Here is a 19,482-nt window from a genome sequence, read left to right as displayed (position 1 = left end):
AACCATAAAGCCTTTGAATGAAAACGAACGCTGTTGTGACAGTGATGTACACTGTCTTGTTGGTATATGTATGATTTCTATACATTTTACATCAGATAAAAACTTTGGTTGTAAGATTCAGATAATTATTTATTAAAAGCTAGACATTTTAAATGAGAATAAGAAAGAAAATATTTCTTTGTGCCCCCCTTTCCCTGTTAATGCCCTACCTGGCCCACCTGGCAAAACTTTGCTAGACCTGCCCCTGCACAGTTACCAGCTTTCAGCTACTTAGAAAAGGATCCTGGTGTTATTTGTCTCTCAGAAACAGTTCATACCTTCCCTTCAACTCATTCATGTCACCTAAAAAGTTAACCTGTTTCTCCATCACCTGTTCAGCTCTGATGATTCAGTAAGGACATCTCCTGGTTTCATCTTCATGTTTCCCTCTCACCACATGTCCAAACCAATATCATGACCAGCAGCTTTTACAGCTGTGGCTCCAGCAAACATCAACTGATACTAGAAATTAATATTAAATAAATTTTAACAACAGCTGATCAAGCTTAAACGTGCTGCTGTTGTTTAGCGCGACATCTGCTGGTTTCCTCTTTCTGGCGCAAAGTGGGAGATAAACAAACAAGAGAGAAAAGCCGATCAGCTGATCATTGATCAGTTTCATGATTGAAGTAGCAACAGAAGAGGGAGGGGGAGAGAATGAGAGGAGAAGAGGCAGCTGCTCAAGGTAAAGACGCATAATAACTCCAGCTTTGTCTTTTTCCATCCTAGCTGAAGTGCGGGACAAACTGTGTTCCTTTTCACCTCAATACGAAAGGCGTAATATTTTCTCTGAATGCGGGACGATTCCGTTTTTTACGGGACGGTTGGCAACTCTACTAACTAACCTTATGAACAAAATAAAGTTCACTATCATAACATCATAGCACCCACCCAGCTGTATAGAAACTCCGTCATGCTAGCCAGTACGCAGTACGAGTTATTGTAACTGACTGTAAAAAGTCAGCACAACAAAAATAAACTACACCTAAACTTGGTTTATATCTGACCCAGATAGACTGCAGTTCATAACTTCTTACCTGAAGTTCAGTTCACCTGACACTCGGACCGGCGGCTGCCTCGGGTCTCTCCTCCTCCTGCCTGCCCTTTCCCTCATCCACCTGCTGGCCTATGAGGAAGCTCCGCCACAGCCACCACCAAACAACTGAGTTATTTTTACACATCGGCCAGCATCTGGCCAATCCACCACCTTTCATTGTTCATACCGTTACAAAAAAAACCCCATCGGCCCATAAAAACGAAAAATCACCATCAGCCCACCGGGCAAATGCCCGGTATGCTCGATGGCCAGTCCAGCTATGGTCGGTACGAGAGAAATTTCTTTTGCAGTCTGAAAGATATACTTGTGCTTTGAGATCTTTTAAACATCATTAGGTGCGTTGCTGCGCGCTGTCTGTCCTGTCTGTGAGCGCAGAACAAGCGCTCACAAAGCAGCAGTTTGGGGACGACATCACACACATGGGTCCTCTGTCAGAATATAGGAGAACCCGGACATTTTTATCAATCTCGAAAATCCCCCCGGACGCCCCGGACAGAACGTGAAAAGAGGACATGTCCGGGGAAAAGAGAACGGTTGGTCACCCTACCCGATGGCTCAGTGCTGATGGCATCGTCTGTGGACTGATTTCTTCTCTAAGCAAACAGGTAGGGGTTGAGGGAGGGGGGTAGATAGTCTCTGTTATGCTGAGACACTATCTGCTCAAAGCACTTCATGACTACAGACTATAGGTCTGTAGTTATTGAGACTGTCTATGCCAGTCTTATTGGGAATGGGAATGATGGTGAAAGCCTTCAGACAGCTGGAACCTATGGCATAAGTCAGGGAGAAGTTGAACAGGAGGGGGAGGGGGAGATGGAGGGCAGGAGGTGTGGGATGTGATGTCAGACCGACGTCAAACCAAGGTATTGAGCTCCTCTGCGACTTTGAGGCTGCTGTCAGGGGTTGGGTAGCTCTGTTCTTTGTAGATAGTGAGAGTTTGGATACCTCTCCACACCTACCGGGGGTTGTTGTCAGTGAAGAAGCCCTCTATCCTCCTCCCATAGGCCTCCTTGGCCAGTTGGATGTCCCTCCTCAGGTTGGCTCTGGTAGTGCTGTAGAGAGACTTCACTCCTTATTCAAGGTTTTTGGTTAGGAAAAAGCCGGATGGTTATTGTCACTGTCCCAGTAGACAAGGACAGACTGAGTGAAGGTCTCCTCGTCCTGCTGTTCAATGGACTAGTCCAGGGGTCTGCAACCTTTTACACCCGAAGAGCCATTTGGACCCGGTTTCCACGCAAAAGAAAACACTGGGAGCCGCAAATACTTTTTGACATCTAAAATGAAGATAACACTGTATATATTGTTTTTTATCTTTATGCTTTGTGTGAACAACTAAGGTGTGTTGCTTATGAAATCCATGAAGTGCTACAGAGAAAATTTAATTATATTTATGTAATCAACACATTTTGAACTCTTAAAGAAATATAACAAAAGGAAAGACACCCAGCTGAACTAAAATGATCCATGTAGCAAACAAAAACTGTTGTCAGCCGCCACACTTATATCGCCTTTGGGCTGTTGGAGCCTTGACCTGACTCTTAAAAAATAATTTGAAAAAAGCACTATGCTGCTGAAAAATGAAAAATAGATATTTGCGGCTGTATGCGTACAGCAACCGTGTGTGAAAAGTGCTCAATAAAGAGATGCTCAAAAGCATGCTCATGGAAACATCGTCGGGTCTGCCGTGATTTGTTTACAATGGGACTTCTGCTCCTTAACCTCTGCGCACAGAGTCCGCAAATCAGGGCTATACGAAGTCAGTTTACGCAGGACTGTCATCTGTCAGGTGTGAACGGTGTTTGTCTTTAACATAGTTCACGGTGGAGAACAGCTGCTGACATAATGTGGATCCGAAGATCCATAATTGGCCTACCTGGGGTTGAAAGTCTCGATAAATGCACGGCGTTTGCATGGTATACCGCTTCCGTGAGTGTGACTCTTATTTTGAGCGATGAAAAAATAATAGAATATAATTTTATTTTTATATTTCAATATCACAATAATCTTCCAATTTAGAACTACAAGTTAAAAAGAACTAACATAAATAAAATACACTTCAGCTAAATACTTCTAATTTATTTGCCCAAACCACGCGGAGCCGCAGTATAAGGACTAAAGAGCCGCATGCGGCTCCGGAGCCGCGGGTTGCCGACCCCTGGACTAGTCTGTCAGATCAAAACAGTCCTGTAGCTGGAGGAGAGGAACATCTCGCCATGGCAGGGGTGGATGGAAAATGGATGGAAGCACGGGTGTGTGTTGTTGTTTTCACAGCTGGATACAATAGCCAGTTCTGCATCCTTGCTTTTGTTTCCTCTCCCTGCGCCATCTGCGTTGCCTTCTGTTCCGACAACAACCCACAGAGCACTCGGTGGTCTCGCAAACTCAGGTGGGATACTGTCTGTCCAATCCAAAGTAAAGTCTGGGTTCTATCTGAGATCAGTGTCTAAAAGTGATCAGTGCATTGCTGGAAGATGCAATAAAAAGGCATAAAAAACACAAACACAAAAAGGTGCACCGTAGTTGGGAGCACTGTGCCACTGGATACGTCCATACGTGCCAGCAAGAAGTAGCTTTCCAGAAGTAGTCCTTGATTCTTGGAAAACTCTTCTGATAATTCTGTTCACTGCTCTGTGTGAAATCTTGTGGGGAACACCTGATCATGGGTGGTTTATGGTGAGATTACGTTCTTTTGACTTCCAGAATATGGTCCCAACAGTGCTCACAGGAACCAGAAATTCTGTAATTCTATAACCAGTGCCATCAGTATGTTTTCCAAAAATAAGGTTGTGAAGATCTTGAAAGACGAGGTCTTGATTTTTCCCATCATGAGATGTTTCTTGTGTCAAACGTTGATAATGAGACAACTTTTTACAGGTTATTAGTTGGGACTGAACCAGCTGATATTAATTTGCACTAAGTGGCAGGCTTTCATTCATGATTACTGATATATTTCAGCTGGTGTCATGGCTGTCCATGCCTTTTCACACCTCCCTTTCTTCATGCACTCAATACTTAATTTATGGAGATGTATGTTTTGGTTTAATGCATGTGTGGGTTACAATGGCTGTTACCAATATCTAATCAGAATTTCATGTTAATAGCACATTTAGAAATATATTTACTTAGAAAGTTGGTGGCATGTTCAATACTTTTCTAAAAATCTGTTGTACATGTATCAGTACAACATACATTTCTATTCCTCTTGTTTTTCTTTTTTGTTTTATTTTGAGGCGTTTGGTTTTCAAGCATTTTCTAAGGAAGGTTAACTAATAAGAATTAAAGTGGCGCAGCTGTGGTGTCACCAAACATCACAGCACATCTATTTCACTAATGTACTCAAAACTCATATCATATCAGCCCTGTAATATATCTCCACTTTGGTCACTTTGTACAAACAGAACCATGAGAATGACCACTGATAGCTTCTCATAATACATGCTGGAAATCTCAGTTACTCTGACTACCTGAAGGTTATTGACTTCCGGTTAGATGGGGGGCAGAGACCCAGAAACCGAAAGGCAGATTTATGCTGCAGATAAGTAATACAGGATAGATCAGGGCTTTATTTATATCCTAATTTATTTGTACCCGCCTCTGTCTCTTACATATTTACACAGGCAGCTATATATATGCATATTAGATGTATGTTGTCCATTTTCATTATTCCACTGGTATAGTGTTTATTGTGTCTTATGATAAGCAGGAGATGGACAGCTGGTCTCACACATTAATATCCACGATGGAACTCACCATGTCTGCAATGAACAAATGACGCTAAAGATAGCAAAGAGCACATTAAGTCGTCTTAATGAGAACAAAGCTGAGTTATGTCTTACATTTAATGGGGGTTCAGGCAATAGCTTGGACCCACTCCTCACTTTCCCTAGACAGGCATGCTCTGTGTTGTCAAAGCGTCTCTCACCACTTGCCGTTTACATGGCTGGCTTTGGTTTGCTCAACTTTTGAAAACGAGAGCGGAGAGATTGAATTTAACATACTCAGAGAACGACAGCAGGAGAGCAGCTCCCTGTTCAGTCTCCAAGGACAACCACCACCGCTACACTTGCCTATAGCTTCTGTGTTTGATAGGTGGCACACTCAGGATTGAACAGGAACATAATATATTGGATTCCACCCAGAGAAAGAAGTTAAATGCAGACCTGGACACTGCAAAAGATAATCTTTAACAGATCATCAGCGCAACTGCATAAAAAATTTAAAATCACTCAACAAAAATGTATATATATATGTATATATATGTATGTATATATATATATATATATATATATATATATATATATATATATATATATATATATATATATATATATATATATATATATATATATATATATATATATATATATATATATATATATATATATATATATATATATATATATATATATATATATGTATCAATTTAGTTCAAAACTGCTGATTCAAAAGCCTCAGTTTGAAAGAATTTTTTTCAGCTTAGTTTGTATACACATACACCAGTGAACGAGAAGGTCGCTTCCCTTTGCCTTTCGGGTCGGAGAATGGGTTCTGTCATTTGTGCTTATGCATGGAATGACAGTTCAGAATACCCAACCTTCTTGGAGTCACTGAGCGGGGTGCTCGAGCGTGCTCCATCTAGTGTTCCTACTGGGAGACTTCAACACTGAGGGCAACAAGAGTGAGACCTGGAGGGGTGTAACTGGTCGGAACAGCGGGTTACCCTGTAGGACTTCAGAGGTAGCTCATGGGTACAGGCAAGCCAAACAGAATGTGGCTCAGCAGTAGCTGAAGCCAAAAAATCAGGGATGTACAGGGGGTGCTCCTCACTGAGGTAGTTTATCCTTTATTGGCCAAGATTTGTACAGGTCCAATGGAATTATTTTGTTATTTTGGGTGCAAAATGAAAAAATAATTAAATCTTTAAGGAACCATTTGAATTTTCTCTCTAGCCCAAGATGGTTGAGGAATATGAAAACCTGAAGCGCATGTGTAATCTAATCAGACCTGATTTTTTTCCCATCCATGTTCAGACAGTACTAGCTTGTGAATGTCTTCTGTTACCATGATATACACAATATTCCCATAATGCTCACTTTTTCCTCTTTCCAAAGCATTTTGTCTCAAAAACAGTAACAGAGTTATGGTCATTTAAAAAGAGCTTGTGAAATGGGCCTGCTGGCTGGCTAATGGTAAATTATAATGGCCAACAATAAGTCTGCTTGGTTTCCACCACAGATGTCCTTTGTCACCAATTTTAAATGTTAGCCAGGCAGCACACCATTTGACATCATCAGCAGGCCTCTACATGAGATAGTTGTTTTCACTGGATTATCCAATGATATGGGGCAGCTCTGGCTCAGTACAGTAGGTCATCAGCTAATTGGAACATAGTGGTTGGATCAGTCTGCATGTTGAAGTATCCTTGGGCAAAATAATGAGTTGCCCTCTGAGTTACAACCACATTCATTGGAGTCAGCGTGTGTGAGAATGAGAGTATGAGAATGTTATGTCATAGAATAGTAAGCGCTGTATGAATGTGTGTGTGATTGAGTGAATTAGTAGAGAAGAATCAGTAGAAATTTAGAGTAAGTTAAAGAAATAAATACAGCAGCCACTTGGCAAATCATAATGAGCCAGTCAAACTGAACTTAGTATTCACTTCCTAAGTCTGATCACTTTTTGTGTTCAAACCAGCAATGATTTGATCAGGGTGTAACATGTGTTGTAGCTACGTAAGACTACCAAAAAGTCATACGTCCTCCAGTTTTTGGTTTTGGGAAATATTTCAGCAGTTATAACCTACAGGACTTTCTTTTGCTTGTTTTGTTTGTTTTTGCTTGTTTTTTTGTCCCTTTTTGTGATACCTTTTGCAGTGTGTACCTGCAGCTTAAACTGGTTTATCAACAGCAGAAGTTCAAACAAATTAAATGAAATTTCCAAGCACTGCAGAGTTCCCTCAGCTCTGTTCCTCATTTCCCAGCTGCAGAAAGCCATGTATTAGATTACCATTCTTGCTTCTAGAATTTCAGGCACAACCGATTTTCTCTTAGGACCCCAGTCTTCACTAACCTCCCTTTTCACAGCTCCTTTGAATTCCTTTTAATTTTTACTTGGTGTGGCACTAAATGAGAATGGAGCATGCATGTATGCAGGCGTGTGTGTGTGAGTGTGTGTGTATGTGAGTGAAAGATAGAGAGAGAGAAGGCAGACAGAGGGGAACACATATCTAAATAGGCTGTTTTGCATATAAAATGCTTTAGGTTTTATATTTCAGAGTAATATATTGTTCAAAGTGAGAGACAGCGCACACAGCCCCAGGCTATCCCAGAGTCATTAAGTAGCAGAAATGTAGTGAGGTGGACATAAAGCCCATAATTCAATAAGAGCCCACTGCTAAGATAGAAAATTTATATGGAGATAAAATTCAGAGAATGGTACAATGAGGTGAAAGGGTGGGAGAAAAAGCAGAACTAGATGAAAAAAATTGAAAAGACAAAAGAAAAAGGAATGAGAGCAATGGACAAAGAGAAAAGGGATGGATGCAGGAAATGAAAACTTACAAACGAGGTGTAGGTCAAAGCTACGACTCCAGCAGCCACTTCAGAAATGAATATGATGAGCATGATGGAGGCGAACTGCAGGGAGAGAAGAAAAGGGGAATGTGTCAAGGTTTTTCAAATATACTGATAAAAAAAGCTTATCTAAAATCGTATTGTTGTAAAATCAATGCACAGTGAGTACACAGGTCTATGCTAAAAGGACAGAGCTGATGATCCATCCTCGTTTTCTATCTCTGCTGTCATTCAACTCGCCAGGAGATGTAGACATGATGGGGGCTCTGCAGGGGGAAAATGTGCTGCCTGTGCTTCTCATTACTCACTGCAGTGGGATAAGAGGTAGTTAACATCTTCACTAATGAGTGTAATAATGTACAATGTGTTGTACAAGGGTTGGTGGTGTTGCTGATATGGATGAGGAAGGAGGGTGGCTGTGCTGAGCCACTGATGAACCCAGTGTAAATGCAAGGATGGGTGGGATACCAAAATATGTGGGCCACTTCATGAAACCAAACAGTATCATTTTTAGTGATTTTGATCTTAATATCAGTGTCCTCATTTAAAAGCAGTGAGGCAATACATATATAGATTATCAATCCATGATTGCTGTTTGATTCCATCTAATGAATTGAAGTTTAACATTCAGTCATATTTCTTTAGTTGCTCAAACTTTCCATTTAGATATGATTGAGATATGATTCCACTGAAATAATATTTAAGCAATTACAGGTGACAAATTTTTATTAACTCTGAAGACAGACTGAAATGACTACCAGAAACTGTGCATGATATTAGTGACTGACGTGACAGGGTAGTAAAAATATTAGAAGACTGTCTAGGCACCTAGAGCCCGGGAAATCTGTTAGCGACTCATTATCAGCTTAAAAGTTCTGCACACCAAGTGAGTTTCTCCGTCTGAATGCATACAGGGAGTGACTCTGGGTGTACGCTATGGTTTTCCTTCCTGTCTTTGTTCTTTTCCTTTTTGTTACTGTTTGCTACACACTCATTTGTTACGCCAGTGTTCAGTTACTCATGCATCTTTATTGTCCTTTTGTCCATTTTATTAGCCACGGTCTAAAGCAGGAGTTGTCCACTTACTGTAAGGAGTAGACACTTGCTCTTCTTATGGGCTGCATAACAGCCCAAGAGTCCCAGCATCACCAGCACAGCCCCGATGACAATGCAAAAGAAGCCAACATTGACCACCGGGGTACTTTGTTTGGAGAAAGGTCCCAAGATCTGGAGCAAGGAACCCCCATCACTGCTCACCCAGCTCCCCAAGGCCAGCAGAGAGAAGCCACCCATCTGTAGGAGAAACAATTGTGTCCATGTGCAAATGTCTGTCAAGTATGTGCAAGTAATTCCCATTTGACAAAAATAAGTACATTCAGTTGTTTAACTGAAAATGGGACAATCTGTTCAGTTCACTTTTTTATTTCTTCATTGACTTCTGCATTTACTTAGCCATGTGTCAAGCGCAGTGCATCAATTTTAACAGAGTATATCAGTTTCTATTTCACCCACTCTCACTGTTATTTTCAATGTAAGATTTGTTGGGTAATGTTTATGCACTTAATAGTATAATATGGTGTATTTTTAATAATTAATATTATTTCCCTTTAACTGTCTGATCAGCTTTGTCTCATTAGTGTTGTCATTTTTTATTCTACTAGTACAGAATCATTTAAATTGTATCATTGGATACATTAATTAGTTACATTGTTTTTTACAGAGCTGATAAAACAACCAAGTTATAATCTCAGACAGACAGCCTCACACTGATCTTGTTGTTATATCAGATTACTGCTTTCCCCAGGGTGACTGTAGCTTAAGCTATGCATTGTAATGTTTACTGTATAGTAGTATTTACAGGTAAAAAGAAATTATGAAATAACTACTACGATGAAACTTACCTGTACCATTCCTTATGTTTCCTGCATTTTTTGTGTTTGAAAAGGCAAATAAGGCCATCATCATTATTATGCACTAATTTGCATATATTTCCAATACACAGAGTGAAGTCAAATAAGTACCCAAATGTGTATCTTGGATATTTCTTTGCGCTAATGGGAAAAATGGCTATGCAGCCTAATAGAAGGAAACCAGCTTAAAATATGAAAAAACCCTGCTTGATTCATGAAGATTTTAAGATTTCAACCTGTAGTGTCTCAATCAAGTAAGCCTCCCTATGGATATAGCCATTGCTGTTACTTGAAAGACCACATTACATCACATTACATGCTGCACCAATTAGATTGATGCATGAGCATTACAGACAACAGATGCATTCTTTCAACCACAATTTTTGACTATTTAATGATGTCTTATAAATCCAAATAGAGATGTCACTAGACAGTCTAGTAGTCTTTGTGTGTAGATTTCATGCCAGCAGCCCCTAAGGGTAAAAATAAAAGTTCTTTTCCTCTTTCCATCTTATATAAATCCCAATTAACTGTACCATGGAGCCGGCCTTAGTACAGTGGCTTGCAAAAGTATTCGGCCCCCTTGAACTTTTCCACATTTTGTCACATTACAGCCACAAACATGAATCAATTTTATTGGAATTCCACGTGAAAGACCAATACAAAGTGGTGTACACGTGAGAAGTGGAACAAAAATCATACATGATTCCAAACATTTTTTACAAATAAATAACTGCAAAGTGGGTGTGCGTAATTATTCAGCCCCTTTGGTCTGAGTGCAGTCAGTTGCCCATAGACATTGCCTGATGAGTGCTAATGACTAAATAGAGTGCACCTGTGTGTAATCTAATGTCAGTACAAATACAGCTGCTCTGTGACGGCCTCAGAGGTTGTCTAAGAGAATATTGGCAGCAACAACACCATGAAGTCCAAAGAACACACCAGACAGGTCAGGGATAAAGTTATTGAGAAAATTAAAGCAGGCTTAGGCTACAAAAAGATTTCCCAAGCCTTGAACATCCCACGGAGCGCTGTTCAAGCAATCATTCAGAAATGGAAGGAATATGGCACAACTGTAAACCTACCAAGACAAGGCCGTCCACCTAAACTCACAGGCCGAACAAGGAGAGCGCTGATCAGAAATGCAGCCAAGAGGCCCATGGTGACCCTGGACGAGCTGCAGAGATTTACAGCTCAGGTGGGGGAATCTGTCTATAGGACAACTATTAGTCGTGCACTGCACAAAGTTGGCCTTTATGGAAGAGTGGCAAGAAGAAAGCCATTGTTAACAGAAAACCATAAGAAGTCCGTTTGCAGTTTGCCACAAGCCATGTGGGGACACAGCAAACATGTGGAAGAAGGTGCTCTGGTCAGATGAGACCAAAATGGAACTTTTGGCCAAAATGCAAAACGCTATGTGTGGCGGAAAACTAACACTGCACATCACTCTGAACACACCATCCCCACTGTCAAATATGGTGGTGGCAGCATCATGCTCTGGGGTGCTTCTCTTCAGCAGGGACAGGAAGCTGGTCAGAGTTGATGGGAAGATGGATGGAGCCAAATACAGAGCAATCTTGGAAGAAAACCTCTTGGAGTCTGCAAAAGACTTGAGACTGGGGCAGAGGTTCACCTTCCAGCAGGACAACGACCCTAAACATAAAGCCAGGGCAACAATGGAATGGTTTAAAACAAAACATATCCATGTGTTAGAATGGCCCAGTCAAAGTCCAGATCTAAATCCAATCGAGAATCTGTGGCAAGATCTGAAAACTGCTGTTCACAAACGCTGTCCATCTAATCTGACTGAGCTGGAGCTGTTTTGCAAAGAAGAATGGGCAAGAATTTCAGTCTGTAGATGTGCAAAGCTGGTAGAGACATACCCTAAAAGACTGGCAGCTGGAATTGCAGCAAAAGGTGGTTCTACAAAGTATTGACTCAGGGGGCTGAATAATTACGCACACCCCACTCTGCAGTTATTTATTTGTAAAAAAATGTTCCACTTCTCATGTGTACACCACTTTGTATTGGTCTTTCACGTGGAATTCCAATAAAATTGAATCATGTTTGTGGCTGTAATGCGACAAAATGTGGAAAAGTTCAAGGGGGCCGAATACTTTTGCAAGCCACTGTATCTGGGAGTTCAAGTGGATCACAAGCTGGAGTGGTCTGCCAACAAGGACACTGCCTACAAAAGGGTCCTTTCTACGAAGGCTCAGATCCTTCAATGTATGCAGCAGGCTGCTCTATATGTTTTATCAGTCTGTTGTTGCAAGCACCATCTTCTTTGCTGTAGCGTGCTGGGATGCAGGCATCAAAGCAAAGGACGCAAACAGACTGAACAAACTCATCAAGAAGGCAGAGTTGGCATGAAGCTCGCCACCCTGGAGGAGGTGATCAGTGACAGAATGCTGGCAAGACTGCAGGCAATGATGGACAATGACTCCCCTCCATAACACACTGGACAATCTGAAGAGCAGTTTCAGGAACAGGTTCCTTCAACCTCGCTGTCTGAGGGAACGTTACAGTTGGTCGTTCCTTCCCGCTGCTCTTATTTTTATGTATTTTTATATTTATACCTATCTCTATTTATCTATTTATCTTAACAATTAATATTCTTAAAAATTCTTAATATTTATTCTATCAATATCTCTGTTTCTACACTCATTTTATATGAGTGCTTGATATTTGTTGTATATTTGTTGCTCTGACAACTCAGTTTCCCTCTGGGTTTCTCTGACCTGCGTGAAGGCATCTGCGTTTGCTGTTTTTTATTTTTTGTTGTTGTTGTTGTTGTTGTTAACTTTGCTGCTGCCAGAGCTTCCTATTATGGACTTGGGTCAAGTCAAAACCTCACCTTTTTTAAAACTGTGTGAACAAAATGACAGCATCTTTATGTCACTACCTTTATTTCGCACAGGCTCATTGAACAGGAACCGATTCAATAACCATCTAATGCTGTTTGAGAAAGCCAGCCTTCAGGTTTCTGGAGGAGGGCTCCAGGATTACGGCTTTGCCAGTAACAAAGAGAGAATGTTACCATCCTCCATTAATTTTATGGACTGCAGTGTAATTCTTCCATCTTCAGCTTTACAAAAACTGGACACTACGTATGTGTCCAGTATCCCTATGGGCATTCACCGAATAGCTTAGTAGTTAACAGCGCTACTTCACAGAAACTGTTATCTCCAGGTGCTTTACAACACAACATCAAAGGGAAGCCCAGTGACTATTAGTCTCTAGGTCTGGGTGAGTGAGATAGGTAAATATGGATAACAAGTGAAAAAAAGGTCAATATGATAAGGGCTAAATGTGATGTTGTTCTGCTGCTGTATTAATGATGAAAAAAAATATATAATACACTTTCATTGACATGACAAAGAGTCATGGCAAATGTAGAATTGGATCACATTTCATATTACAGTCTTGCTGTCATAAGTCAGTAGTCTATTCAACTGCTGATTTCACTGCTGTGTGATACTTTCTGGTGAATTTCTGTTCACCAGATAGCTGTTGTACTTTGTTTCTATCTGCATTTGCTAACAGACTACTGTAATGCTATCGTTGCAGAACTCTAACTATACGTATGTATGATGAAATGTGCTCTATAAATAAAATGTCATTGCCATGATCTCTCTGGCTCCTCCTTCATCTCTCCATCTTTGACTTTCTCTTCACTTTCTTTTATACCCTTTTAACCTTCTCCATCCCCTCTGTGTATTTCACCCTCCACTCACCCTACTTTGAAGCCTCATATGAGCAGTCAGGCTCTATCAGACTGGTTTCAGTCATGGGACCCCCTTCTGCTCCACATCAGGAACCAGCACTCCACATCTGTCAGACACTGACATGTCCCTTATGGGAAAAATCTCCTGTTTCCTGTCTTTGTCTTTCCTGCACATTCTCTTTGTTTTTGACTCTCTCATTTATTCTTGTTTTCACTCTCCACCTCTTACTCTGGGGTGTCTCTTCAACCTGTTCAGTACATCATAGCATTGTCAACTAAATGTGATGCAAGAAGCATGCCCCATCTACAAAAAGGTGAAAAGTGTGCCATCTATAAATACACGTATCATAGCTGGCACAGTTTTCACCTTTTTGAGACCTTTGACGGTGTGCTATATGCATTTGGATGTCTTTTTCAGGAGCTACATTGCAAAGGGATTGGGAGTAAACTAGGTTTTATGAGACTGAGAATTGGTGGTAGTGGTGGAGAAACAATGTCTTTGTCATAGAGATAGAAAGAGTCTTACAGTTAGTGGACTGTGACTGAATAATAGGCTGCCGAATGAGAAATAAAGGCACCAATAAGGGGAGAGTGAAGTGAGAGAAAGCTACAGTGGGAGTGAAAAAGAACAACCTCAGGGGAATTAGTTCACTTTGAAAAGCTTGGAAAGTGATAGTAGGATAGACCGATAGATGTATCTTTATTAATGGGCTGTGCACCACAAGCCTTTAAGGTGGCAGCATTAAAAAGCCATCACTTGACCCGGGAGTTATAATTTTGGATATTGGCCTAATTATAAGGTAAATTATAGAGTACTTGTAAAACAGCTAACTGATTTGATCAAACTCATCACATACAGAAAATCCAATAGTGAAGATGAAAAATTATCTGCTTATGGCTTCTGACAGTGGACTCATCTCTATGTTTGTCCTGCTAGAGGTCAGTGCAGCTTTCATCACTGTTGACCATAATATTTTATTACAGAAATTAGAACATGTCATAGGTAATAAAGTTGCTGCACTGCAGTGTTTTGAATCATATCCATCTATAGACTCCAGTTTTTTCATGTAAATGGGGAGTTTTCTTCACACACTGAGGTTAACAGGTATCTGTGCTAAGACCCTTAGGCCGTATCATTAGAAGATGTAGCATACATTTTCATTGCTATACAGATGATGAATAGCTTTATCTATCAATGAAGCACATCAAATACTTAAACTAAAGGAAAGTCTTAAAGTTATGTCTTTAAGACATTCCTACCTAGATGCTCTAATTTCCTGTTTCAAAATTCAGATAAAACCATGAGTATTCTACTCTTCCCTAAAAGTATTGGTGTATAAAAACCTGGTGTACACATGGTGGATGGCATTACCTGGGCTTCCAGTAACACTGTGAGAAATCTTGGAGTCATTTTTAACCAGGATATCTCCTTCAATGCGAACATTAAACAATTGTGTAGGACTGCATTCTTGCATGTGTGCAATATCTCAATTATTATTCAGAGTATACCATCAGTCAGTACTGATGTGGTCATTTTGGTAGCAGAAAGGGTTGTTAACACATTTCAGCTTCTTTGGTGTTTATAAAATTAACAACGGGTTCACTAGAGGGGGGACAATGAGATAACCCCACTAGTTCACCAGTTTTCCATTTAGGGCCGGTGTAACTACTGATAGCATGAGGTGTTACGTGGACTCTACAGACATTGGACAGGTAGTCCAACTCCTGACAATGCAACATATTGATGTGCCATCCTGGAGGCTTGCTGTTTCTCCTAGCACACTCTCAAGAGCATGGAGGAGATTCAGTGAGAAATGCAGTTAATCAAGGAGTTAGTCAGGGCTGTAGAGGGTCCTAAACCCATCGGCAGGATAGGCATCTGCTCTTCTGCGCAAGGAAGAACAGGATGAGTGCTGCTGCAGAAAAGCGCTATATAAGAATTGATCCATTCAGTCCAGTATCCAGGAGCTCTGTGATGATCTGGTTGAGCTGTAGTAGGAGGACGCCGAGGAGACCATTTGTTGTCTCATTAGGAGCATGGATCAACATTGTCAGCTATCCATACAAGCATATGGGGGCCATACAAACTACTACTTTTTTCAGTTTCATTTTAGGGGTGTCTTTGAATTCAGTGCTCTGTTAGTTCATAATTTTGATTTCCACCAAACAATGTGGCACATTTTAATTCCTAACACATTACTTAGTCTATATACGACGTTCTGCAACATGAATTTATCTGAATTGAGTGGAAAAAGAGTGAATGAACTCAAAGAAAGAAACTCCACCACTAACTAGTGTTTTGATCATGAGCAACACATTCACAGATTAGAAGATTCAGTGGAGAAGTAGAAATCATATGTTAAGATAATCTTGAGCAGTTAAACACTTTGATTATTAAGTGTGCGATTCATATTTTTTTTGGACTCTACTATTGTAGTTTTTGCATGATTAGTATTTTGAAATAACTGGGCTTTTGAGCTGCCCCTCAGTTCACTTCTCTGTCCGAAGTAATATTTTAGCTGCTTTCCTGTTCCCTATGAGATTTATCTCTCTTTAACTAGCATTTGATTACCTGGACCTTGCATGCACCTAAACAGCAGGGTGGGGCTTGTGTGCTCATAGCTCTTGCTTTTACTACATTTATTACTTATGCACAGTGTTGGGCAAGTTACTTTGAAATAGTAATTCAATTATAGTTACTAGTTACTTCTTCAAAAAAGTAACTGAGTTAGTAACTGAGTTACAATATTCTAAAAGTAATTAATTACTTGGAAAAGTAACTATTATGTTACTTAAAAAAAACAAAGAACATTTAACCCTCTGGCGTCCAGGGTATAATTGGCCATTTTTTTACTACTCTTGATTTTCTCTCCACATTTTACCTTTAAAAACTATATACTTTGCCTTGTTTGGTATCATTCTTTTTAGCGCAACCTCACGTGCCTGAATTTACAGTTATGTTCTCATTTTGTCATACTGTATAACCAGAATTGATCCAAAATCAGACAAAAAACATAAAATCACAGTAGAAAAGGTTATATTTTTACTGTAACAACCATAAACATGTTTAATGAATCATATTTCATAACTTCAAATGCAAATATTAATTGTCAATTTTAAAATCCTATGCACAAGTTTTGCAAACAAAGTTATTTGCATCCATTTACCTTTTACCCTTTTTTAAAAAAATAACCATTTCAAACTATTTACAGAACAATCAGCTGTTCTTCAATAAGATGCCACACAAATTATTTGTGCCACTCCAAAAAAATAATTTCCGTCCACTATAAAGGAGAACATCACAGCCTGATACCTGCAGGTCTGACAGCAGCAGGTGTATCACTCCTGTTTCTACCTGGAGACAGCAGTCGCCTCATTGTTCTGACACACAACACAAAACTATCCACAACACTACACACTAACTACACAAGACAGCACATTAACTACACACTCCAAACGCGCTAAACGTCACAAATCTCACATCTCAAAACTCGCTCTCTCTCTTTTCCTGCTCTCTCTCTCTTTCTCTCTCCCTCTCTCTTTCTCTCGCCGTCACTCCTAAAACTTTTTTTTGTTTTGTTTTTTGCTCATAAGCAGAGAGTGCTTGCTAGCGCTAACGTGGCGAAACTATTGAGGAAAAAACGCCGCGTATATATTGTTTATCATGACTCTGGTTTTACGTGGCCTATCGACACAATTTAAAAACTGGCACCTTGTTGCTTTGTCTTTAAGTGGTCACGTGATTGACTTACCACGACTACTTTATTCTTCCTCAGTCAAACAGCAGCACTCATGTGATTGTTTTGCCCCCTGAGCTCCAGGTGTTGTGCTAGACAGTGATCGTGATTGCCGTCCGCGGGAGCGCGCAGCTGCTTAAAGCTGTAGCGTCCAGATACTTCCGTGCAGCTGATATAAGATGCGGTAAGCTGAACACAGCTTCAACCGTCTGTTTGTTGAAAAATAGTAACGGACCGCGTTTCCTTGTTAGTAACTGTAACGCCGTTGTAACGATAGGAATAGTAATTAGTTAGATTACTCGTTACTGAAAAAAGTAACGCCGTTAGTAACGCCGTTACTTGTAACGCCGTTATTCCCATCACTGCTTATGCATTTTCATGCACACTATTTAGTTATCACTGAAGATAAGGAAACACAGTCTGAGTTGCTATCCTTTAATGTTCCTATACGTGTTCACTTATTTACAGTTTTCTCCTTCCACTATAAACAACAGGGCTTAGTTCTTGAAAAAGTGTCTGCTTTAGATATGTTTTGAAGGGAGCTGCAGTTGCAAAAATATGTTTGAGCGTTCACATTAAAGCAAGATCTTTATGACCTGTAAATAACTGTTACATCATTCTCCTGTGCTGTCTTAGATTTCAGAGGGACATCACAATCGCAGCACCTTGAGAGCTGCCGCACCAAATTTATCAAGGAGCACTCAACCGAAGATATCCATTTTGAGTAAAATGGCTCATGCTATATCTCATCTATAGCTCACCTTTAACAGCAAGAACCCAAGTGAGCCCAGACCCCAAGCAAACTTATCTTAACATTGGTAAGACTGAGGTGAAGATGTACGTGGCATAATTAATGTACAGCCTTTAAAGTTAATGAGATAAAAATTGCAACAACCAGGCAAAATCTTTGGTATAGAAAGAATATTATTTAGGCCTTCAGAGTGGTCAGAGATGATTATGTAACATCTCTGTTTGCATTGAATGGGAAGGGGAAATTATTTTCCAGGTTGTTTGTTTTTTACTTTTTGTGTACGAATGTCACTCAGTAAATCAGTGTCTCACAATCACGCCACAACATCTTCTTCCTAGTCATGCTGTATGTGTAATCAGAGTGGAAACATACTTACAAAGATAAAGAGGTTGAATAACACCATCATGAATTTGAGAAACATGAAGGAGCACATTTTAATCTGCAAAAGGAGGAAATTAATTTTAGGGTTTTGTACTTACATTATTGAGGACTCGTATCTAACACACTCACACACGCAAATGTTACTGGAAGGTTATGGAAAACAGAAAAGGAAAATCAGAGAAAAGATAGTGTTCAAAAGTGGCAGCGATCTTACCTCTTTCTGTAAAACCAAAGTAGAGAAAAATTAAACTAGTTGGGTTTCTGAATTAAATAGTGACTAAAAATGCAGCAGAAACTTAAATACAAATGATCATCTGTCTCTTTAGTTTATCTCTTTCCAGGAACATCCAGAGATGGAGGTAAAAAGTGCGTGTCTGAGATCACAGATCTGAAATTTGTTTCCTCTTGGTGGAGTGAGAGGAGTGCTGGGTGTGTCTTGGAGGATACAGGTGACAGCAGGTGAAGGTGTGGTGCTGCTTAGGTAGCAGCTGTGAACCCTGCAGGGGCAGGGACACATTCAAAGCAGAGGATTTCCTTTTTTTTTCCTTTTTTCCGTTTTTTACATATTCGTCACACTTGCATATATCATTTACATCTCCTTCATTTGTGGATAATGGCTGTCCATGTGGTTTGCTAGAGTCCCAACTCCTTAGAAATGTGTTTTGCAACCCTTTCCTGACTGATAGAGGTCATTAACTTGTTTACTCATTTGTTATTGAGGTTTTTTTTAGATTGTGGCTTGACGTATGTGTTTGTGTTTTTTCACAGCATTGAAAAATGAATTTGCAATAGACCTTTTAGACCTGTGAAAAGATCAAAACAATCCACAAATCTTAAGACAACAGATTATTGTGAAGACTGAAAGGTGATGTAGGTAGCGCAGTATTCGACTTTGGAAGTCAGAACCTTTCAATTCTAGCTCGTCAAAACTTGCAGCTGTGTCACGCTGTGTGAAACTTGTTGATGTTTGAGCTGTTCATATGCTTTACCATCCAACTCTGAGGTCCCATTTGTACTCTTGAGCTGAACATTTTTACCGTTCCCATCTTGGTGTTTGAAATCAGAGCATAATAAGCAAGGTGAATCTGCTGACACACACACAGATGCATCAGGCCAGCTTAGGGTTCACTGTCTTGCCCCAGGATCCTTCAAGATGACTTGCTCCATCTCCTCAGCCACATCCATCATTTTTGAGTCCATCTGTATAAGCAAGACCTGCCCTGTAGAAGAAGTTATCTCAACCTCAACATATGTTGCATATGTCATTCTACATTAATGGTGTCTTCACAGATGTGCAAGTTATTCTTA

The 19,482-nt window shown here is 40.1% G+C and overlaps 1 protein-coding gene across 2 annotated transcripts in view; it reads right to left on the bottom strand.

Annotated features, from left to right (window-relative positions):
• The window catches only part of LOC116318352 (tetraspanin-1), a 28,196-nt gene extending 9,720 nt beyond the window's left edge, over positions 1 to 18,476 (bottom strand). Inside the window, exons 1-4 of one of the 2 annotated variants that reach the window (XM_031737340.2) lie at positions 18,389 to 18,476; positions 18,170 to 18,232; positions 8,755 to 8,961; positions 7,657 to 7,731 (exon numbers count right to left, since the gene is read on the bottom strand). In XM_031737340.2, the coding sequence (XP_031593200.1) occupies positions 7,657 to 7,731; positions 8,755 to 8,961; positions 18,170 to 18,226 (339 nt within the window). In that variant the 5' untranslated portion in view covers positions 18,227 to 18,232; positions 18,389 to 18,476. Of the gene's footprint in view, positions 1 to 7,656; positions 7,732 to 8,754; positions 8,962 to 17,057; positions 17,112 to 18,169; positions 18,233 to 18,388 lie in introns of those variants that run through there. The other variant, XM_039601575.1, reaches the window with a different exon arrangement.
• Between the last annotated feature and the right edge of the window lie 1,006 nt (positions 18,477 to 19,482).

This window comes from Oreochromis aureus, linkage group 17 (genome assembly GCF_013358895.1).
Source record: "Oreochromis aureus strain Israel breed Guangdong linkage group 17, ZZ_aureus, whole genome shotgun sequence".
NCBI classification, from domain to species: Eukaryota; Metazoa; Chordata; class Actinopteri; order Cichliformes; family Cichlidae; genus Oreochromis; species Oreochromis aureus.
Note: the sequence above shows the minus strand (reverse complement) of the source record. Positions and strands in the feature narration are given on the sequence as shown.